At 36.7% G+C, this 24,849-nt stretch overlaps 1 protein-coding gene across 1 annotated transcript in view; it reads left to right on the top strand.

Moving 5' to 3' along the window:
- The window catches only part of LOC132668848 (uncharacterized), a 90,622-nt gene that overhangs the window by 2,180 nt on the left and 63,593 nt on the right, over nt 1-24,849 (top strand). The window contains exons 2-3 of the mRNA XM_060617947.2: nt 798-859; nt 4,020-4,112. Of these exons, the coding sequence (XP_060473930.1) occupies nt 798-859; nt 4,020-4,031 (74 nt within the window). The 3' untranslated portion in view covers nt 4,032-4,112. The remainder of the gene's footprint in view (nt 1-797; nt 860-4,019; nt 4,113-24,849) is intronic.

Genomic DNA, 24,849 nt, shown 5'->3' with positions numbered 1-24,849 from the left:
TTGTAGTCTAATACAATTTTTGGTTCCAGGTACAATGCTACTTCAAGGGAACTTTCTGTCTACAATGGCTGTTCATAAAGACAGAGAATGAGAAAACTATGTAGAAATTGCGTACTAACATCTTTTACCTGTGTCTTCTAAGTGTGATGCCCCAACTGCCCCCCCCACCCCCCGTTTTTTGGTAATCTGAGTTTATGGAAAATGTAGGTGCAACCATTTTAGGTGGTAGTGTGAAGTCAAAAATCCCTGAACACCTATAATTTATCAGCTCTATGCTGACCCCTGGTGGTATCCTACTTCACAGCACATACTGCAAATTAAAATCTTCGCCCCTTTAGGTAAATTATACAGGGTGTTGAAAACAGAGATAGGTAGACAAGATGGCGTTCTGCTTTCTCCAAACTTGTCCTGTTCTTGTTTTCAAATACCCCTAACACCCAGAGGAGGACTAGCCCTTGAGGCTGATCCGTTTAGAGGAACTGAACAGCTCTGGCAGGCCTCTTTAGCTTGTTCTTAAACTTGCCTACAAGAATCACTTGGGGACTCTTGTTTAAAATCAGATTCTGGAGCCTTACCTCAAATCCATTAAAATCTAATCTGCAGAAAGTGGCATGTGATTTTTATTTTTAACTGCCCTAACTGTTTAAACAGAACAGGTATGCTTCAGAAGACTAGGTAACTAAACCAGAGGGAATTTTGTGGGTGAGGGAGCTCCCCAGCCATAGGAAAATGGGGTTATCAAGCAGGAGTGGAAGAAATTAACTGGGTTTAAGCCTTGTATGTCACTTTCTTGCCAGATATACCCGGTTTTAATGTGGTTGTAATTGGCATAATATCCCATACCAAAATGTCTTTTGAGGTAAGTCCGATTTTCTTTAAGTTAAAAAGACTCTTTCAAGAGTACTAGAATCACATAATCAGAAAGTTTGTGCATATATGCTGCTGTAAGATTATGAGAGGGCAGATTAGAGATTATGTTGATCTTGTGACTATCTGAAAAAAGATTGATATCAGGGTTAAAATTTGTTCTCTTGAGGTAGTTGCTTGTAAAAATGGAACATATAAATCTGATGCCACATGATTTGTGAAATTTAATACCAAGAGATCTTAAATTGTTAATGTTTATGTATCTGTTTTAAAACCTTTTTTAAATGTTGGTTTATGATGCTTCTTCATTTATTTGGAACACACAGGAAGAAGGCAATCTGAGTTAGTGAGAATCCTGAAAAATGCAATATATGTGACTTTGTGTGATACTTTTTTAAACATTTAAGTATAGACAAATAAGTGCTAACAAAAGAGCTCTTAAAAAATCCTGCTGAGATAGCTTTAATGAATAAATATGATTGAATTAAAATCAGCAAAATTCATGTGCATACAGTCTTGTGTGGATAAAACACAAAGCATACTACCATACACGCAGTAGGTCTTCAATTAACATTCATATTAGGGGCGCCTGGGTGGCTCAGTTGGTTAAGTGTCCGACTTCGGCTCAGGTCATGATCTTACCGTTGGTGGGTTCGAGCCCCACATTGGGCTCTGTGCCGACATATCAGAGCCTGGAGACTGCTTCAGATTCTATGTTTCCCTCTCTCTCTGCCCCTCCCCATCCTGTGCTCTGTCTTTCTCTCTCTGTGTCTCAAAACCAAATAAACATTAAAAAAATTAAAAATTCATATTAAAAAGGTTTTCTTACAAGTAGGTTAAATATAATTCAGCAAACCCATCTTCAAGGATAGTACCTTGATGGTAGATTTCACCTTGAACAGTGGGCGTTCAAAGAGTGGGGCAAAAAGGGCATCACCTTGGGTGTAGGCAGTAGTAATTCTCATTGTCCTTAGAAAATCTAAACTATCACAAACCTACTAAAAGTTTGTCTACTTCTTATTACTGGTAATTTTTATGTATCAGAAATTCTAAACAATGTCGGTGATAAAAATCTATCAGTCTAAGTTCTAAACAATTTCTCTAGTTAGTTTTAATAATGTATATATAAGCTGTAAGTTAGCACATTTTAATTACCATTTAATAACTATATTCTACATGGAAGTTAATTCACAGAACTCCCAGTCATATAGTTGGCCTTCAGTAAACATAGACTCATCTATATGGGTATTTCCCCAAGTAGATTCATAACAATTCAGGGTAATTCAGAGCTTTGGGCACAGTTCATGTCTACAACTCCTTTGGTCTATATCTCTCATTTAAATAATTATTAATAAACAGTGGTAGCACAGTGATTATAAGGATGAAGAAACAGAAACTGATTGCTTCAGTGTTGTTACTCTGTGTGACCAGTTAGAGTTTTCATTTGTATGGTAAACTCAAGAGTAAAACAAAGTGCAAACTTGATGGTGTAATATTTTGGGTTGGTAAGTACACATTTTAGTTCATATGTGAAATCATTCTTTTAAATAATTGAATCAGAGAATATTTTTAACTTTGAAATTTATTCTTTTTGTTAATATTTGCTTTAAAACTAAAGAACAAATCAAGAGACTAGGAGGTGTAATGTTTTTATTTAGTATGTCAACAAACCAATATGTAGGTTTAAGTTTTTCCTTTTTTCAAAAACATTAATTCCATTACTTTTTTGGGGGTACTATAATACTTATATTGGCATAGACGTGGAGTTGAATAAAAGAATTTCATGATCTGTTTCTTTCCTGGATATTATTATTTGTTTCATTTCATGATCATTATTTGAAATAATTTTGTCACATAGGAGAGGAGGTCTTAAAGGCAAACCCCCTCTGTATGTCATGTTCTGAATATACCATTGGGCTAAAATGATCACAAAGTGGATGGTATTCAAATGAATTGAGCTTTACTATAAGCTTAATATTTGGAACTTTACTTGTTCTTCATGAGGAAACTGTTCTTTTGGTTACATAATTCATGTGCCAAAATGGAATATCAGTGTATATATATATTATATGTGTGTGTGTGTATAATGAATATATATGTATATAATGAATATGTATGTGTATATAATGAATATGTATATAAGGAAAATGATCCTATATTCCAACTATAGTAAGATTGGTCTATTTTAAAACTTAGCAAGCACATGACTGTGTTTATTGATGGAATCCTATTTTTCTTAAAACAGCCCCTATTAAGAAGGTATAGTTATAGATGAGAAAACTGAGGTACAAAGGGATTAAGTAACTTGCTCAAGATCACATAGCTAGTAGGTTCAGGAACCAAGATCCTGATTCAGAGACCCCAAGTTCAACCCCAGTGCCTCAAGTGACTCACATGTATACATCAAATTGTGCCTCAATGAGTTTTTGATGTTTTGAAGTTACAAAATTACACTATTAATAAAACTTTTGTGTTCATTATTTGTAGGACTACAGAAGGAGCATAAACTTCTTTGGGATTGTGCATTCCCAAAATTGGCTTGTTATAAAAACTTATGTTATTCATATATGCTACTTTTATATAATTAAGGTCTTGTGAGCCACTGCCTTTATCTTCTCAGTGCCATATAAAGTAAAGCCTTTTGGGGCATGGGAGTTTGAAAGAGGAAGACAGATGATACTGTATGCCACTTTCCTCCTTTTTCATGAAGGTTACTACCTTATTGAAATGACAATTCTTATGAACTCTCTATGCATAATATTTTTTCTTGGTAGAGACATAATACAAAAAATAACTTTTATAATAAAAGAAATATAATTCCTTGCCATCCCCCAGAACTCCCTGCTTGAAAGGACATTCCCCCATTCAACATCCTTTTAATAAAATTCTATTTCCCTCTTAACCCAACTTTTAGCCTTGTATTTAATAATGAATAGTTTTCCTGTGGCTTAAAAAAAAGGTTGGTGAAGGAGGAGAAATTAAATATATTAACAAAGTAAAATTTCTGCTAGGGTATCACTAGGTAAAAGAAAGGCTCATATGAAATTGGTAAACAGATTCTACTTTCCTTCTCTTCATATGTTACTAAAATTGTTACGTAAAATATTTCCCATTTTTATGTTTCTTTATGGCTGCCATAATTTCTATCAAAGCAGAAGAAATAGAGGTGAACTATAAAGTGAGAGCCAGTTGCCTCTCTACTCTGCAATCTAGGAGGAAAAAAGTTTCACCCAAGGACAAATCAGGTAAGTATTTGTTAATTCTTTCTAATGTTTTGGAACCATACATACAGCCATGATTTGTCAACTGTAACCATAGATTATGGGTTTAAATTAAGAGACAATAAGGTAGACTCCACAGTATGGAAGTTCTGTAACTTTTAATTTATAGAAGCTGGAGTCTCATTTCAGAAGCCTGTACGTGTAGAATCCTGTTCAATTATGTATTAACTATAAAAGCATCACAGACAACAAAGTTCTGTAAACTGGCTAAATCTAAGTCTGGTCTTTGTGATTTAAAAATAATACGAGTAGAACTAAAGAAGGTTAAGAAAGTTTTGGAGAATAGGAGTCTGGAAAATCGTCCAAGTTGTTGAGCTTAGAAAACAAAGCCTAAGAGGTAATCATACTTTTCCAGCAGGTAAGATATTGTCATACTGAGAATGGTACCTGTCCTTTTCCCATCTCCTTAGGGGAAACACAGCAGGATAAATTTACATTAGAAAAATCAAAGATTTTGAAATTAAGATGTTTAAGATTAGAAGGATTTATGTTAGGAAATTGTAGAATCTGCTTTATAAAAGGTCTAAGTAGCCTGATCATCTGCCAAGAATAGCTTATACATCCATCTAATCCCCTTATACATCCATCTAATTTTATGATGCTATGGTTGATTTTGAAAAACACAGTGATTTATGTCTAAGGCAGTAGATAACATGGTATATTTCTAATGATAGAATATGTAAATTTATAGAACTTGACTTCAGGAGTATCATGGAAAGTTATAAAGTTATTTTATGAGCCCAGAAATAGTCATATATTTTATTCAGTTCCATTGTTGGCCATGTGACCATTATTAACACGTTTAATTTTTCCGTTTCATATATGAATATATATTAACACTGACAGAAATGGAATTATGGACTCTTAATGAATCATTTTTATCAAGACTCAAGAGAAGGATGGGAGGATAAATTTAAAGATGAGTGTGTTCAGGATTGTTGAGGACTGCTCTCTGAAATGTGCGATAAGGTGGCAATGTCAAACAATAAGTGGACCATGGTGGGATAATCTGAAAATGGCATTTGGGAACAAAGACAAGACTGTTCTCACTTCTTTCCATTGATTCCGAGAAAGAGGGGAAAGTAAGGACTAAATAGTTATATTGGAAAATGCACCTTGTGAGTTAAAGGAAAACCAGATTTTTATTAAAAATGAACTGCAGAGAAGTAAAAAATAAACTTAGGATAAAAAGAGTTTATCCTTAGAGAAATGGACTCTAGGGGCACCTGGGTGGCTCAGTTGGTTAAGTGTCTGACTTTGGCTCAGTTCATGATCGCACAGCTTGTGGGTTCAGGCCCCACATCAGGCTCTGTGCTTACATATCAGAGGCTAGAGCCCGCTTCAGATTCTGTGTCTCCTGCTCTCTCTGCCCTTCCCTGCTCATGCTCTCTTCTCTCTGTCTCAATAAATAAACATTAAAAAATTAAAAAAAAAAGAAATGGACTCTAGTCGATGGGGAATGGGGTGGAGAGTTAAGAATGGCTTGAGAAGTCAAAGAATTGGAGTGAGTGTGATTTAGGGGGGTTGAGTGTGAAGATGTGATGGTCAGAGGCAAAAGGAAAAACAACATGCTGATGGAGGTGACTAAAACAGAAATGAAGGTAGTATTTGAGTTAAAGAGAAAAGTAGGCACATGTTAGAGGAAAATCAGGGCCATTAAGAGAATATTTCTTTATGAGCAAGAAAATATTAAAGATGACCAGTTATGTATACTGAGGAAAATGGGAGAAGATAGTAATTATTCCAGGCCTGAGAAGGGCACATACATGTGAAAAATCACTAGGCTGACTGACCATTTATTTCAAGAAGAGTTTTCCTGGGACAGTGTTCAGAGACTTAACTCTGTTTGGATGTTGATTGTAGAGTGTCTAGTCTTCAAAGCCATAGGAAACCTTTAGAAAGGCTAGGGTGCTAGGGATAACACTAAGGGGTTGTGTTGGAAAGCTATGATTTTTATCTTCTTTATATCTCTGTGTAGAGCTGTAGCATTTTGTAGGAGACCTGGATAATTCAAGACTATTCTTAGCAGCAAAGAATGGAAAGTTTGCTATGGCCACGTGGCAGTAGCTTAAAAGAGTTATTTTATTTTACTTTTTTAGAGTGCACAAGTGAGGGAGAGGGGCAGAGGGAGGGAGATCTCACAACCCTGGGATCATGACCTGGCACAATATCAAGAGTGGGATGCTCAACCAAGTCACTCAGGCGCCCCTTGAAAGTTTTTTAAATCACTCACCAGTCAGCTTTGAAACTGTAATTCTTGATGAATTATTAATTTGGAAGAATCTGTGTTATTTCGAATTTTATATATAAAATGAATCTTTATTATCAAATCATTTCCTATTTGCATAAAATGCAGCCATGCACTATTTAGGTTTTCCCATTAAGAGTAATGATAGCTGGGATACCTGGGTGGCTCAGTTGGTTGAGTGTCCGACTCTTGATTTTGGCTCAGGTCATAATCTCATGGTTTGTGGAATTGAGGCTCACGTGGGGCTCTGTGCTGACAGCATGGAGACTGTTTGGGATTCTCCCTCTCCCTCTCTGTGCCTTTCCCCTCAAATAAATAAATAAACTGAAAAAAAAAGAGTAATGATAGCTAACATTTGTTGACTGTTTCTTATGTGCCAGGCACTTTACATGTATAGATTCATTTTATATTCAGAAAACTCTTTGAAGTAAGCACTCTTATTCTGCCTCAAGCTGCCTCGTATAGGTGAGGAAATTGGGTGCAAAGATTTTACCCAGTGTCACACACTTATTCTGTGGTGGAATGCTTCAGTGTGGAACTGGGATTCGCATTCTATGTCTCTGGTTCCAGAATCCATGCCCTTAACCCTTATACTATATACCTTTGTATATATACTTACACTTATACATATATTATGTATAATACATAATGTATAATACATATGTATAATATGTATAATATGTATAATACATATATTATGTATAAGTGTATGTATATATATGTATATATATGAAACATATATATATGTGAAATATATGTATAATATATATATAAATTGTGAGTTGAAGGTTGCTTGAAACTGTTCTTTGAAACATTGGTGACTTGAGTATATTGATAAGTGGCACAATTTACATAAAAAATGGCTTTTGTGAGCTGTTGTGTAGAATGAAAATTGACTTAGTGCTTCTTTTAAAAAATTTTTTTTAATGTTTATTTATTTTTGAGAGAGAGAGAGAGCATGAAAAGGGGAGGGCAGAGAGAGAAGGAGACACAGAATCTGAAGCAGGCTCCAGGCTCCAGCTGTCAGCACAGAGCCTGATGCAGGACTTGAACCCATGAACCGTGAGATCATGACCTGAGCTGAAGTCAGATGCTTAACGGACTGAGCCACCCAAGTGCCCCCCCCCCCTTTTTTAAATTTTTTTCCCCTTCTATAAATGTGTTAAAGAAGTCATGCCAGTACACTTAGTGATGTGAAGGGCTATTGCTTTGGTTAGGCCAGTTGCTGTTATTCAGAAGACCACATTGGTAATATAACCTTACTTAGTGAATTTACCAGGATCTGACTCTCAGTTTTGTGGTCTTAGAAACCTGATCTGGTCATTAAATGTCTCATAGAGCATTACATTAGTCTAACAACCTCATTAGCTGAATATGTAAAGCCAGAATGTAAATTTATTACTTTGCAGTGAGATAAAACTGTTACATAAACCAGTCATACCAGGATGCTCAGTGTATTTTTCTTTCAGGTGTTGGACCTAGATGGGAAACCAAATTATAATCAAGAAGTTTCTTGGTGAACAACAAGCACCATGAATATGTCTTGTTTTTTTGTTTTTTGTTTTGGTTTGTTTGTTTTCACAAAATTTATCTCTTTCAGAAATTCCTCAAGGATATCATCAATAATAGCTGCTATTGGCATGTACTGTCAGTCCTTAACTTATAAATAGCCTCCACCCCTGTGCCCTACCACCAGGGGCTCTGCTGCCATAGAAACGGTTGTTAATAAACATGGGTATTTTAGAGAATCTGTGGGTTCAGAATTGAAGGAAGGGAAAGTCTGTGAAAAACTGAGTTGCTAAAGGGTGCTAATTTCAGGGATGGACTCCTAAGTAGGATGAGTAGAGATCTCTTTACTTAAAATATATTTCTGTAGCACTGCCTGAGGTCCTTACCCCCACCCCTGCCACTTCTGTTATATTGCCTGAAATTTCACCAAATAGAGATTGGTTTTTATTTGTTAAATGTTCTCTTAAAACTATAAATACCTATGCATGGCAGATATTCTTAGTGACCTTTCTAATACCCATTCCCTGTTGCTCACCTTCATTTTCTTAGGGGCAACAATGTGCCCATCTTCAAGCAAAAAACCCTAGTTAAAGTCATTTATAACCATCCCATTCTCTTTTGCCAGTGATCCTGAAGACAAGTCTGCTGACTTTAGGGAAGGCTTTTGTTTTCCTAATACAGAGACTGTTAGGTGGCTGGTACTTTTTCCACTTTCTTTGTGCCTTAACTGCAGACATGCAGCTGGGAGATGTAGCAGCCATCTTGCAACCATGAGATGGCAAGCATGATACTGAAAATGTGATTCCAAACAAACTGAGGACTGTGGAGGAGAAGGATCAAAAGAGTCAAGAACATTGTTGGACAGTGTCCAACCTTAGACTGCCTACCTCCAGGCTTATTATGGGGGAAAAAAGGGGGAGAAAAGTTGTAACCTTTGTTGTATAATAGCAAAGCATTTGATTAACCTGTGCCTACTGTTTCTTGGAAGGCTGACTGTGCAAATTGAAGCTGCAGTGTTAGGAGAAATGGTAGGAGAAATTTGGAATGTTGTCATGTGTTGGTTACTTTTTGTGGCTTTTCAGAAGGATCCTAGAGAAGGGGGTGAACTCAAATTACTGCCCCTCAGCACGAGAGCAGTGGGGGCAACAAAATATAGCTTTGCTATGGAGGTATTCTGCCTTTAGCTCACACTCTAAATGGACAAGGAGTCTCATAATTTGGAATTTTGTAGGATTATGTGCAGTACCTCCTCACCTAGGACTATTTTTAGAATTGCTTCAAATCTTTCATGAGAGTTCAGAAGTCAGTATGCTAAGCTCTCAGCTAAGAGATGAAAATCTCCAGGCCTAAAACTTATTTCCAGAAATGATTTTTGGCTATGGTTACTCATACAAGGAATTGATCTGGAGAAAATAGCCCAGAAGCTTGATGCATCTTTGAGGGAACTATAATATAGAGGTGGCAGCTGGTTGTGATTGTTTTTACCTTCTAAGCAATCCACATTCCTTCTTTCCTAAGTCAAACCAACATGAAGTAGACTACAAAAGCTGTGGAGCCCCTGAGAAGGGCATCTGCTTCAAAACCTACCTTAGATATGGCCATAGAGGACAATGTCAAAGCAGATATTCCAGAGATTTAAACTAAGAGCTGCCAGATTGGCTAACCAGGGAGTTTACCTTATTGCCTGCTAAGGAATCTCTGATTTCTGACCAATGAGATTATGATGTGGGTTGTGAACTGTTGACCACTGTGTGCTTCCTGTTGTCCCCTTTTCGCAATAGAATTTTTATTGAGGGGCACCTGGGTGGTTCAGTCGGTTAAGTGTCCGACTTAGGCCTAGGTCATGATCTCACCATTCCCGAGTTCAAGCCCTGGGTCAGGCTCTGTACTGACAGCTCAGAGCCTGGAGCCTGTTTCAGATACTGTATCTTCCTCTCCCTCTCTCTGTCCCTCCCCCATTGGTGCTCTGTCTCTCTCTCAAAAATAAATAAACATTAAAAAAAAAATAGAATTTTTATTGAGGCCACTGTGTTGTTTCTTTTTCATTATTTTATAAATATATATAGAAAGGGAATCGTTTAGAGACAGGTTATCTTTTAGCCATATAGATGGTCAGATAAGAGTTGCCATATTTGTACTACATAGAACAGATAGAAAATCACCCAGACATCTGATTTCATGCAGTAATTGGGTGAAATAGTGGGGTTGTCTTCCTTGAAGAAATGATAAGTCTGTTCTTTTTAACATATGTGTAAGAAATTGTGTGTGTGTGTGTGTGTGTGTGCACATGTGTATATTGAGTTGAGGCCTGACAGACATTGTTGGTTGGCTATCCCATATCCATTCCTTACTGCTACCATAAAAATTAGGAAGTTAAATATTTAATTGCAACCTTTCTTACTGCTGCAGTAATATAATTCTAATCCATGAATCTGGGGGGGAGGGGGGAGAACTTCATGGAAGGCTTTCCCTGTTTCTAAATAAAGGGTCAGACAGGGCTGGGGTTAACCCCATTTTCTTGCTTTGACCTTAGATATGATGTTTGGAGCTGCAGTGATCATCTTGCAATCATTAGACAACAAATATGAATACAAAAGGTCAATATGTTCAGTGTAGTGGAGCAAAAATATTGAAGATATTGATGAATTCATTCACTACTAAACCAACCTTAGCAATCACTGAGTTCAAGATTTTTTGTTTTTTGAAAATAATGAGTCCGTATTTGTATATGCTATTGTGAACTAAGTTCTCTGTTCCCTATAACCCAGTGTCCTTAACTGTTATAGTATAAACGTCTATTTCTATACAATGTCAAGGATAGTTTTTGTTCATTGTTAGTCATGATGTCTTATTAGTAAATAATGGATATATGAAGAGAGGAAAAGATTTTTTTAACTTTTTACAATAGACTGATTCACATGTGAAATTGCATTATTGAAGTGTTAACTATGGCATCTTCTCAATATGTGGCCCGGATTATATTTTTTTACTTTTTGGAATCGAATATTGCCATAGCTCAGCATTGCACTTTTAATATAATTAAGAAATACCTTTTAAAAATTAGTTTCTCATTCTCAGTTATATAATAAGAAATGCTAAAGATTGTTAGAACCCTGTAAAAGTCTTCAGGAAGAAATTGCTGACTCCAGTGGAACGGGTCGATATAAAAGTCTTGGCTTTTGTGTGGAACAGTCTTTTAGTTCTGCGTCATTGACTACTAGTAAATGTTTATTCCAAAGTGATGTTTTACTTTAACTGCCTTATATCAGAGCATGTACTTTTTCTTCCAATGTCCATTTAGTGTTTTTGTTCACTTCAGACATTTGTTTTATTCCAGTTGTTAACTCAACCTTATGAGGTTTAAGATTATGCTTTTCTATTTTTGCCCTTTTTAAAATTAATTAGAAGTAATAGCCAAGTGTGCCAGTTTTTGTAGCATAAGGAAATGCTTGAACACCAAACAAAGGTAAATATGGAGCTAAGCAGAATAGACATGTTTCTTTGGGTGTATTTCATAGAAAAATTATATTTGGCTTCAGGAAAAACTCGCTTTCTAATTTTTATTCACATTGACAAGATGTGATCCAAGTACTTTCTTAGGAAGAGAAAGATTATTTTGACCTGATGTTGGGGTTTTTTTTTGTACATTCTAAAAACAAAAGCTTTTAAAATTATTTAAGAAATAAGCTGAAAGGCCTAACACTAATTATTACCGTATTACCATACCATCTATTATTACCATACCTAAATACATAGTAAGTAATTTTGAGGTGTTGAGATGTACTGGTCTCCACTGTGGTTTTGTTGCTGGCCTCATACATAACATTTTGTTTTTCTTTCCTAATGTGCCCTGAGTCAGGCCTGACAAAAAACTAATACTGTAAGACTGAAACTAATATTGTAAGATTGGTAGCAAGCTAACATCTAAGTGGGAGGCTCTTAAATGTATTATAAGGGTGGTTTTAACCCACTGGCTAGAAAAACCTGATCTATTTCTAGGGAGATTTATACATTCTACAGGAAGAATTTGAAACAAAATTTAAAACTTGGGTTTTTTGTTATTTAAATTACTCTTATTTTTAAGAATGTGTTATTAGAGTGGTGGCTTTTATGACTATCCTATAAAGTTTTTCTGCTGGGTGATTCTCCTATCTACTTTTCCTGGCTACCTTGTTTACTGGCTGTTCTTAAATTGTATTGATATACATGTGCCCATATTCTTTCACTATGGGAGGCAACATTGCTATGTGGATACTTTCCCCTTGTCCTCATCTCTTGCCACTATCTGCTCAAACTGCACAGCTCTTCTAGTTAGCCCACTATTTATTATTTAAGCCCCCATAGTCATGAGATTGCAAAGGGAAGCCAAAATTATATTCAGATGAACAAATCACTTATAAAACTAGTTGTCCTTCATATATGCATGCCTGTTTAGTCTATGGGCATTGTTAGCCAGTCTTTTCCGGGTTGTTGAATACTCCTGTAAAACACTTAATGCAATACAAAGTGATTTTAGGGTTCAATTGCAAACTTTGAAAAGATGTAGATAGATGATGAAAATGATGTTGTTGAACTCAAATTACAAATGAAACTGAAGACAAATGAAGGTTTGGCAGAGTTAGGCCACCGCAATTAAAAAACAGAGAAAATAGAGAGATGATGCTGACCCTCTCATCTCTTAAAAAAAATTGAATATCAAGATTAAAAGAAGGTCTTGGAAAAATTGTCAACAATCTCAGATTTTTTACAATAAAACCTTCTTTACAATTATGATATAGAAGCTAGACGTTAGGTGAAGTTAGTTTGTATGTAACAATTTTGTTGGAAAATTATGCCCAAATCTTTACTTCATTTGTTCATGATTAAGAATTAGTACATAATTGCAATTATAACTGAAATTTGTTAAATATAAGATAAACTGATCAAAATTCTTACCACTATATGTGAAATTTTCATCCCTTTTTTTAAAGTTTATTTATTTATTTTGAGAGTGTGAGTGCAAGCGATGGGGGAGAGACAGAGAGAGAAGGAGAGAGAGAGAATTCCAAGCAGGCTCCATGCTATCAGTGCAGAGCCTGATGTGGGGCTTGATCTCACGAAGTGTGAGCCAAAAGCAAGAGTCAGCCATTTAAGAGTCGGCCTCTTAACTGACTGAGCTGCCCAGGTGCCCCAAATTTTCACCTGTCTTATGTGGACTGACTTTAAATGGCTTTTTTCTAATACCAATTATATTTAGAGGAAGATGATCTCATATACACTCTGTAACTGGGATTTAAAAGAATTTTGTATATTTTATATCTGGGATTTAGAGAATATAATTACATATTACATTCATACATAAATTCATAAGAATAAATATGCATGGTGTACTTACCATGGCAAATTCTTTATAATTCCACATATAAGAGGCTGCTTAGTTAATGTCCGCCCATTCTTCAGATCTTGACTTCTTCAGGAAAACCTCCCCTGACAACTGCGATTTTATATATATGTGTATGATTCCTTCATATGACTCTTTCATAGCCTTCGAGGTTCCTGAGGCAGGGACCTTTTTGGATTTGTTCATCATTTTATATTTTCTCTGCCTACTAGGGTACCTTGTCTGTATTAGGCATTCAAAAATACATTTTGAGTTTTTTTAACATTTATTTATTATTGAGAGAGGAAGACAGACCATGAGCATGGGAGGGGCAGAAAGAGGGGGAGACACAGAATCTGAAGCAGGCTCCAGGCTCTGAGCTGTCACCACAGAGCCTGACACGGGTTTCAAACTCACAAACCGCGAGATCATGACCTGAGCTGAAGTCAGATGCTTGACCAACCGAGCCACCCAGGCGCCCCTCAAAAATATATTTTGAATCAATGAGGAATGATATGAGTGTGCCATCTGAAATGTGGTGGACCTAAGTTTAAATTGTGGTTCTGCCACTGACAAGCTGTCCCAAGTTTTGGGACAATCCATTTAACCTCTCTTAGATTCCATTTCCTTCTCTCTAAAATGACAATAATCTACATTGCGAGATTATTGGTAAGGCTTGTATAATATATATGAAATTTTTATTTCTATTTATTTACTTATTTTTTTGCTTGGAATTTTTTAAATTTTATTTTTCTTCCAGTGTAGTTAACATACAGTGTTATACTAGTTTCAAGTGTACAATATAGTGATTCAACAGTTCTGTATATTACTCAGTACTTACTATAAGTGCACTCTTTAATCCCCCACCTAATTACCTATCTCCTCACTCACCTCCCCTCTGGTAACTATCAGTTCTCTACAATTAAGAGTCTGTTTCTTGATTTGTCTCTCTTTCTCCTTTTTTTCCCTTTGCTTTTTTGTTTTGTTTCTTAGATTTGACATATGAGTGAAATCATATAGTATTTGTCTTTCTCTGACTTCTTTTGTTTAGCATTATGCTCTCTAGATCCATCCATGTTGTTGCAAATGGCAAGATTTCATTCTTTTTAATGGCTGAATAATATTCCATCACGTATATATACTACATCTTTATTCATTCATCAGTCTGTGGACACTTGGGCTGCCCCCATATCTTGCCTATTGTAAATAATGCTGCTATAAACATAGGGGTGCATGTATCCCTTTGAATTGGTGTTCTTGTATTTTTTGGGTAAATACCCAGTAATGCGATTGCTGGATCATTAGGTGGTTCTATTTTTAACTTTTTGAGGAGCCTGCATCCTATCTCCCACAGTGGCTGCACTAGTCTGCATTCCCACCAGCAGTGCACGAGGGTTCCTTTTTCTTCATCCTCGTCAACACCTGTGTTTCTTGTATTATTGATTTTAGCCATTCTGACAGGTGTGAAGTTATATCTCATTCTAGTTTTGATTTGCATTCTCTGATGATGAACTTGTTTTCATGTGTCTGTTGGCCATCTGTATGTCTTTATACCACATCCTATTTATCCATGCATCTATTGATGGATCTATCGATAGATATCTGTCTAGATATCGATATCTGTCTATCAATAGATAGAACTTGGGCTGCTTCCATAGTTTAGCTTTTGTAAATAATGGTGCAATAAACATAGGGGTGTGTACGTCCTGTTGAGCAAGTTAGTGTTTTCTATTCTTTGAGTAAATAGCCAGTTGTGCAATTACTAGATAATAGGATATAATTCTATAGTTAATGTTTTGAGGAACCTCCATACTGTTTTCTACAGCAGCTGCACCAATTTGCATTCCCACCAATCATTCATGAGAGTTCCTTTTTCTCCATATGCTTGTCAATACTTGTTTCTCATGTTGTTGATTTTAGCCATTCTGACAGATATTAGGTAATATCTTAATTGTGATTTTGATTTGCATTTCCCTGATGATGAGTGATATGGAACATCTTTTTTTTTTTAATTTTTTTAATTTTTTTTTTTTTTTAATGTTTGAGAGGGAGAGACAGAGTGTGAGTGGGGAGGGGCAGAGAGAGAGGAAGACAGAATCTGAAGCAGGCTCCAGGCTCTGAGCTGTCAGCACAGAGCCCAATGTGGGGCTTTAACTTGCAGACTGTGAGATCATAACCTGAGTTAAAGTCTGGTGCTTAACCTACTAACCCACCCAGGTGCCCCATTGAACATGTTTTCATGTGTCTATTGGCCATCTGTATGTCTTCTTTGGAGAAGTGTCTGCTCATGTCTAATGTCCTTTTTTAGTTGGATTATTTTTTGGTGTTGAGTTGTATAGTTCTTAATATATATTTTAGATATTAACCCTTTGTCAAAATTTCATTTGCGAATATCCTTTCTTATTCAATATGTTGTTTTTTAGTTTTGTTGCTTGTTTCCTTTGTTGTGCAAAAGCTTTTTATTTTGATGTAATCACAATAATTTATTTTTGCTTTTGTTTCCCTTGCCTTAGGAAACATCTCTAGAGAGATGTTGCTACTGGTGATGTCTAAGAAATTACTGCTCCCTTCTTGAACTTTTGTGGTTTCAGGTCTCACATTTAGGTCTTTAATCCATTTTGAGTTTCTGTGTATGGTATAAGAAAGTGGTCCAGTTCCATTCTTTTGCATGTAACTGTCTAGTTTTCCCAGCACCATTGTTGAAGACACTGTCATTTTCCCATTGCATATTCTTGCCTCATTTGTTGAAGCTTAATTGACCATATAATTCTGGGTTTATTTCTAGGCTTTCAGATCTGTTCCATTGTTCTGTGTGTCTCTTTTTGTGCCAGTACCATTCTGTTTTGATTATTATAGCTTTGTAGTATAATTTGAAATCCGGGATTGTGGTACCTTCAGTTTTGTTCTTCTTTTTCAAGATTGCTTTGACTATTCAGGGTCTTTTGTGATTTCATACAAATTTTAGGATTTTTGTTCTAGTTCTGTAAAAATTAATATTGGTATTTTGATAGGGATTATATTAAATCTGTAGATTGCTTTAGGTAGTTTGGACATTTTAACAATACTTCTCCCAGTCCATGAGCATGGAGTATCTTCCCATTTATTTGCATTGTCTTCAGTTTCCTTCATTAATACCTTATAGTTTTCAAAGTATAGGTCTTTTACATCCTTGGTTAAGTTTATTCCTAGATACTTTATTATTTTGGATGCAGTTGTAAATAGGACTATTGCTTATTTTCTTTTTTTGCTACTTCATTGTTAGTGTCTAGAAAGGCAATGGATTTCTGTATATTGATTTTATATTTTGTAACCTTACTGATTTATCAGTTCTAGCAGTTTTGGTGGAATCTTTAGTGTTTTCTTTTTTTAAAAAATATTTTTTTTATTTTTGAGAGAGAGAGCATGAGCAGAGGAGGGGCAGAGACGGGGGATACACAGTGGGTTCTGTGCTGACAGCAGCAAGCCCAATGTGGGGCTCAAATTAATGAACTGTGAGATCATGACCTGATTCGAAGTCAGACACTCCACCAACTGAGCCACCCAGGCTCCCTGAGTCTTTAGGGTTTTCTATATATAGTATCATGTCATCTGCAAATATTGAAGGTTTTACTTCTTCCTCACCAATTTGGATGTCTTTGATTTCTTTTTCTTGTCTCAGTGCTGTGACTAGGACTTCCAGTACTATGTTGAATAAAAGCGTGAGAGTGGACCTCCTTGTCTTGTTCGGGCTCTTAGGGGGAAACTCTCAGGTTTCTGCTATTGTATATGATGTTAGCTGTGGATTTTTCATAGATGACCTTTATTGTGTTGAGGTATATTCCCTCTAAACCTACATTTTTGTATGTTTCTACCATGAATGGTTGTTGTACTTTGTCAAATGCTTTTCTGCATCCGTTGAAATGATCATATGGTTTTTATCCTTTCTTGTTGATGTGATGTATCACGTTGATAGATTTGTGAATGTTGAACCATGCTTGCATCTGGGAATAAATACCACTTGATCCTGGTGAGTGATTTTTGTAATGTATCATTGCATTTGGTTTGCTAATACTTGTTGAGGATTTTTGCATCTATGTTCATCAGAGACATTGGCTTGTAGTTCTCTTTTTTCTGTAGTGTCTTTATCTGATTTTGGTAGCAGGGTAATAATGCTGGCCTCATAAAATGAATTTGGAATCTTCCATTTTGGGGGAATATCTTGAGAACAATAGGTATTAATTCTTTAAGTGTTTGCTAGAATTCACTTGTGAAGCCATCTGGTCCTGGATTTTTTTTGTCAGGATTCCATTTCCTTGCTGGTAATCAGTCTGGTCAAACGTTCTGTTTCTTTCTGCTTAACTTTGGTAGGTTATATGTTTCTAGGTATTTATCCATTTCTTCTAGGTTGTCCAATGGGCTGGCATATAGTTTTTCATAATAATCTCTCATAATCCTTTGTATTTCTGTAGTGTCAATTATTGTTTCTACTCTTTCGTTTCTTATTTGGGTCTTCTCTTTCTTTTTCATGAGTCTGGTTAAAGATTTGTCAATTTTGTTGATCTCTATAAGAACCAACTTCTGGTTTCACTGATCTGTTGTATTGTTTGTTTGTTTGTTTTACTTTCTATATCCTTTCTTTTTTTTCTTATCTAATAATTTACTTTTTATAATTTACACCCAAGTTAGTTAGCACATGGTGCAATAATGATTTCAGGAGTAGATACCTTAAGCCCCTTACCCATTTAGCCCATCCCCCTCCCACAACCCTTCCAGCAACCTTGTTTGTTCTTATATTTAAGAGTCTTTTATGTTTTGTCCCCGTCCCTGTTTTTATGTTATTTTTGCATCCCTTCCTTTATGTTCATATGTTTTGTATCTTAAAGTCCTCATATGAGTGAAGCCATATGATATTTGTCTTTCTCTAACTGACTAATTTTGCTTAGCATAATACCCTCTAGTTCCATCCACGTAGTTGCAAGTGGCAAGATTTTATTCTTTTTGATTGCCGAGTAATACTCCATAGTGTGTGTATGCACACACACACACACACACACACACACACTCCACGTCTTCTTTATCCATTCATTCATCGATGGACATTTGGGCTCTTTGGCTACTGTTGATAGTGCTGCTATAAACATTGGGGTGCATGTGTCCCTTCGAAACAGCATACCTGTATCCTTTGGATAAATGCATAGTAGTGCAATTGCTGGGTCGTAGGGTAGTTCTATTTTTAATTTTTCGAGGAACCTCTATACTGTTTTCTAGAGTGGCTACACCAGTTTGCATTCCCACCAGTGGTGCAAAAGGGATCCTCTTTCTCCACATCCTCGCCAACATATGTTGTTGCCTGAGTTGTTAATGTTGGCCATTCTGACAGGTGTGAGGTGATATCTCGTTGTTGTTTTGATATGTATTTCCCTGATGATGAGTAATGTTGAGCATTTTTTCATGTGTTGACTGGCCTTCTGAATGTCTTCTTTGGAGAAGTGTCTATTCATGTCTTTTACCCATTTCTTCACTGGATTATTTGTTTTTTGGATACTAACCCTTTATCTGATATGTCATTTGCAAATATCTTCTCCCATTCCGTCGGTTGCCTTTTAGTTTTGCTGATTGTTTCCTTTGCTGTGCAGAAGATTTTTATTTTGATGAGGTCCAAATAGTTCATTGTTGCTTTGGTTTCTCTTGCCTCCAGAGAGGTGTTGAGTAAGAAGTTGCTGCGGCCAAGGTCAGAGAGGTTTCTGCCTGCTTTCTCTTCGAGGATTTTGATGGCTTCCTGTCTTACATTTAGTCTTTTATCCATTTTGGGTTTTGTGTGTGTGTGTGTGTAATGTGTAAGAAAGTGGTCCAGGTCCATTTTTCTGCATGTCGCTGTCCAGTTTTCCCAGCACCATTTGCTGAAGAGACTTTTTATTCCATTGGATATGCTTTCCTGCTTTGTCAAAGATTAGTTGGCCATATGTTTGTGGGTCCATTTCTAGGTTCTCTATTCTGTTCCATTGATGAGTGTCTGTTTTTGTGCCAGTACCATACTGTCTTAATGATTACAGCTTTGTAATACAGCTTGAAGTCCGGGATTGTGATGCCTCCAGCTTTGGTTTTCTTTTTCAAGATTGCTTTGGCTATTTGGGGTCTTTTCTGGTTCCATCCAAATTTTAGGATTGTCTGTTCTAGCTCTGTGAAGAATGCTCATGTTATTTTGATAGGTATTGCATTGACTATGTAGATTGCTTTGGGTAGTATTGACATTTTAACAATATTTGTTTTTCCTATCCAGGAGCATGGAATAATTTCCCATTTTTATGTGTCATCTTCAATTTCTTTCATAAGCTTTCTATAATTTTCAGTGTATAGATTTTTCACCTCTTTGGTTAGATTTATTCCTAGGTATTTTATGGGTTTTGGTGCAATTGTAAATGAGATCAATTCCTTGATTTCTCTTTCTGTTGCTTCATTATTGGTGTATAGGAATGCAACCGATTTCTGTACATTGATTTTATATCCTGTGACTTTGCCGAATTCATGGATCAGTTCTAGCAGTTTTTTGGTGGAATCTTTTGGGTTTTCCATATACAGAATCATGTCATCTGTGAAGAGTGAAAGTTTGACCTCCTCCTGACCGATTGGATGCCTTTTATTTCTTTGTGTTGTCTGATTGCTGTGTCTAAGACTTCCAATACTATGTTGAAAACAGTGGTGAGAGTAGACATCCCTGTCTTGTTTCTGACTTTAGGGGGAAAGCTCTCACTTTTTCCCCACTGAGGATGATATTAGTGGTGGGTCTTTCATATATGGCTTTTATGATCTTGAGGTATGATCCTTCTATCTGTACTTCCTTGAGAATTTTTATCAAGAAAGAATGCTGCATTTTGTAAAATGCTTTCTCTGTATCTATTGAGAGGATCATGTGGTTCTTGTCCTTTCTTTTATTGATGTGATGTATCACATTGTTTTGCAGATATTGAACCAGCCCTGCATCCCAGGTATAAATCCCACTTGGTTGTGGTGAATAATTTTTTTAATGTATTGTTAGATCCAGTTGGCTAGTATCTTGTTGAGGATTTTGCATCCATCTTCATCAGGGAAATTGGCCTATAGTCCTCCTTTTGAGTAGGATCTTTGTCTGATTTTGGAATCAAGATAATGCTGGCTTCATGGAAAGAGTTTGGAAGTTTTCCTTCCATTTCTATTTTTTGGAACAGCTTCAAGAGAATGGGTGTTAACTCTTCCTTAAATGTTTGGTAGAATTCCCCTGGAAAGCCATCTGGCCCTGGACTCTTGTTTTTTGGGAGATTTTTGATTATTGATTCGATTTTCTTACTGGCTATAGATGTGTTCAAATTTTCTATTTCTTCCTGTTTCAGTTTTGGTAGTGTATATGTTTCTAGGAATTTGTCCATTTCTTCCAGATTGCCCATTTTATTGGAGTATGATTACTTGTAATATTCTCTTATTATTGTTTTTATTTCAGCTGTGTTGGTTGTGATCTCTCCTCTTTCATTCTTGGTTTTATTTATTTGGGTCCTCTCCTTTTTCTTTTTGATCAAACTGGCCAGGGGTTTATCAATCTTGTTAATTCTTTCAAAGAACCAGCTTCTGGTTTCATTAATCTGTTCTAGTGGTTTTTTTGGTTTTGATAGCATTGATTCCTGCTCTAATCTTTATTTCCTGTCTTCTGCTGGTTTTGAGTTTTATTTGCTGTTCTTTTGCCAGCTCTTTAAGGTGTAAGTTTAGGTTGTATATCTGTGACCTTTCTTCCTTCTTTAGGGAGGCCCAAATTGCTATGTACTTGCCTCTTCTGACTGCCTTTGCTGTGTCCCAGAGGTTTTGTGCTGTTGTGTTGTCATTTTCATTGGCTTCCATGTACTTTTTAAATTCCTCTTTAACTTCTTGGTTACCCCATTCATTCTTTAGTATGGTGGTCTTTAGTATCCAAGTATTTGTTACCTTTCCATATTGTTTCTTGTGGTTGATTTCGAGTTTCATAGCATTGTGGTCTGAAAATATGCATGATATGATCTCGATGTTTTTGTACTTGTTGAGGGCTGATTTGTGTCCCAGTATGTGGTCTATTCTGGAGAATGTTCCATGTGCACTGGAGAAGAATGTGTATTCTGTTGCTTTAGGATGAAATGTTCTGAATATATCTGTTAAGTCAATACGGTCCAGTGTCATTCAAAGCCATCGTTTCCTTGTTGATTTTCTGTTTAGATGATCTGTCCAATGCTGTAAGTGGGGTGTTGAAGTCCCCTCCTATTATGGTATGATTATCAATGAGTTTCTTTATGTTTGTGGTTGATTAATTAATTTATATATATGGGTGCCCTCACATTTGGTGCATAAATGTTTACAATTGTTAGGTCTTCTTGGTGGATAGACCCCTTGATTATGATATAATGCCCTTCTTCATTTCTTGATACAGTCTTTATTTTAAAGTCTAGATTGTCTGATATAAGTATGGCTACTCTGGCTTTCTTTGGCAAACATTAACCTGATAGATGGTTATCCATCCCCTTACTTTCAATCTGAAGGTGTCTTTAGGTCTAAAGTGGGTCTCTTGTAAACAGCATATAGATGGGTCTTGTTTTGTTATCCATTCTGTTACCCTATGTCTTTTGATCAGAGCATTTAGTCCATTGATGTTTAGAGTGAGTACTGAAAGATATGAATTTATTGCCATTATGTTGCCTGCAGAGTTGGAGTTTCTAGTGGTTTTCTCTGGTCCTTTCTAGTCTTTGTTGCTTTTGGTCTTTTTTTTTTTTTTTTTCATCTTTTCTCCCCTCCGAGAATCCACCTTAAAATGACTTGCAGGGCTGGTTTAGTGGTCATGAAATCCTTTAATTTTTATTTGTCTGGAAAACTTTTAATCTCTCCTATTTTGAATGACAACCTTGCTGGATAAAGAATTATTGGCTGCATATTTTTCTGATTTAGCACATTGAACATATCCTGCCACTCCCTTCTGGCCTGCCACGTTTCTGTGGTAGGTCTGCTGTTAACCTGATCTGTCTTCCCTTGTAGGTTAAGGACTTTTCTTGCTGCTTTCATGATTCTTTCCTTGCCTGAGCATTTTGTGAATTTGACTATGACAGGCCTTGTTTGATGATTGGTTTTTGTTGAATCAAATGGGAGTCCTCTGTGCTTCCTGGATTTTGATGTCTGTGTCTTTCCCCAGGTTAGGAAAATTTTCCACTATGATTTGCTCACATAACCCTTCTATCCCTATTTCTCTCTCTTCATCTTCTGGTACCCCTATGATTCTGATGTTGTTCCTTTTTAATGAGTCACTGATTTCTCTAATTCTTAAATCGTGCTCTTTTGCTTTAGTCTCCCTCTTTTTTTCTGCTTCATTGTTCTCCATTAGTTTGTCCTCTATATCACTGATTTGGTGTTCTGTGTCATCCATCCTTCTGCTATGGCATCCATTGAGATTGCAGCTCAGTTATAGCATTTTTTATTTCATCCTAACATTTATTGCTGCAGAAAGGGATTCTAATGTATTTTCAACCCAGCCAGTATTCTTGTTATTGTGATTCTAAATTCTGGTTGAGACATCTTGCTTGTATCTGTGTTGATTAAGTCCCTGGCTGTCATTTCTTTCTGTTCTCTTTTGGGGTGAATTTCTTCGTGTTGTCATTTTGAAGGAAGAGAAGGAATTAAAACTGCAAAAAAAAAAAAAAGAAAGAAATTAAAATTTAAAAACTAAAAACAACACAAAAACATCAAGTAAAGGATGCTATTTCTTAGGTGTGCTCTGCTCTGGTTGTTGAAAGGAGCTTGACAGATTAGAAAAAAGGGAATGATAAGAAAAGAAAAAAAAAGAAAATGTTTGATAATTTGAAAAAATGAGTACAATGAAATAAAATAAAATTAAATGATGGAAGTAAAAAAATATAATTTGAAAAATTTACAAAAAGTTAAAAAATATAGTAGAAAAAATAAAGAGAAATATTTTTAATAAAAATTAAAAATAAATATAAATTTTTTCTCTTTCTGTATTCATGAATTAAGAGAAGAAAATAATTAAATAGATGGACCAGCAAAAAGACTGAAGTATGATTGAAATTATACTGGTTTCCCTTAGAAGTCAAACTATGAAGTGCTTTATAGTCCATAAACTAAGCAGGCAGAGACTCGTGGTGTTGCTGAAGAGCGAGGTTGGCCCAGTTTGGTGGGGCTTAGTGTAACAGCTCAGTTCTCCACTGGATGGCGCTGCTTAGCTTACTGGGGTGGATTGTTGTAGTGCATGTAGGTGTGTATGTGCATGAGTGGGAGGGGTGAAAATGGCATCACCCACCTACCCAGTCTTTAGTATCAGAACCCTGTGCTCTCCCCAACCAGCAATTGTGCACCCCTCCTTTGTCTCCAGCTTCCTACCACTCCTCACTTTTACACTGTCCGTGACCAAGCTGTCAGATTGCCAGGCGGCACCTCCCTCCTGAGTTTTATCTCAGATGGGCTGTGTTTCCCAACCCCTCACTTCTGAGGGATTGTGGCTTTGACCCATTCTGACCCTCTTGGGGAGGGTCTTACTGAGCAATGGCCGGGTGCCGGCCCACCCCCAGGAATGTTCACGAGACCGTGCTGCTGCTGATGCCCAGAGACTGTGGCTGGGTGCCAGCCCACCCCAGAAAAAGTTCACACAATCATGTAGCAGCAGTGTTTCAGGGATTATGGTTAATCACAACACATATCTGGCACCAGGCTTCCCCCTTAACATCTTTGTTCCAGTATCAGCAAATGTGGTTCTGGAACACAGGACCTGCTGAAACAAAGGGTCCTCTGGGCCCTTCACCTTTGGAGTGGCTGCACAGCCTTTACCAAATGTCCTCCCAGCAGGGGAACTGCCTCTCCCTTTCTGGCCCAAGGGCCCTTTGGACCTTGCTCTCTGCTCCTGGGTATTGGCCCTTCCCACCAGAGCACCTCCAGGTATTGAGCTGTGGAGTTTCAGACTCTGCTGTCCCCCTGTTTATAGAGTCTTAATGGAATTTAAACCCTCTCTTTTCTCCTTTATCCCTTTTTGTTCAGTCCCTTGCATACACTTTTCTCTCCAGCTGCTTTCAGGCAGTGGGGGTGGGGGGATGCTTTTGTTACTCTCCCCACCCCCCAATCTCTCTCCTGTCTCCACAAGCAAAAACAGCTCCCTGCCCTCTGTGACTTTCTCCCCCAGTTCATCTTTCCATGCCGCATACCTGCTGAGTTCTGTGGTTCAGGTTGTGCAGATTGTTGTGTTAATCCTCAAATGAGTTTTCTAGGTGTGCAGGTTGGTTTAGTGTTGATCTGGCTGTATTTCAGGGACGAGAGATGCAAAAAAAACCTTCCATGCTATTCTGCCATCTTGGCCCCTTGAGAATATATCCTTTATTTCTGCTCCAATCTTTAGTATTTCCTTCTTTCTTCTGGCTTTGGGGTTTGTTTATTGTTCTTTTTCTATATACTTTATGTGTAATGTTAGGTTGTTTATTGGAGATTTTTCTTCTTGAGGTAGGCATGTATTGTTGTAACCTTTTGTCCTTAGGACTGCTTTTGCTGCATCCCAAAGATTTTAGACCATTTTGTTTTCAATTTCATTTGTCTCTAATTGTTTTTTACTTCTTCTTTGA

This window comes from Panthera onca, chromosome B3 (genome assembly GCF_046562875.1).
Source record: "Panthera onca isolate mPanOnc1 chromosome B3, mPanOnc1 haplotype 2, whole genome shotgun sequence".
Lineage (NCBI taxonomy): Eukaryota > Metazoa > Chordata > Mammalia > Carnivora > Felidae > Panthera > Panthera onca.
This window is presented reverse-complemented; position numbering and strand designations above follow the sequence as displayed.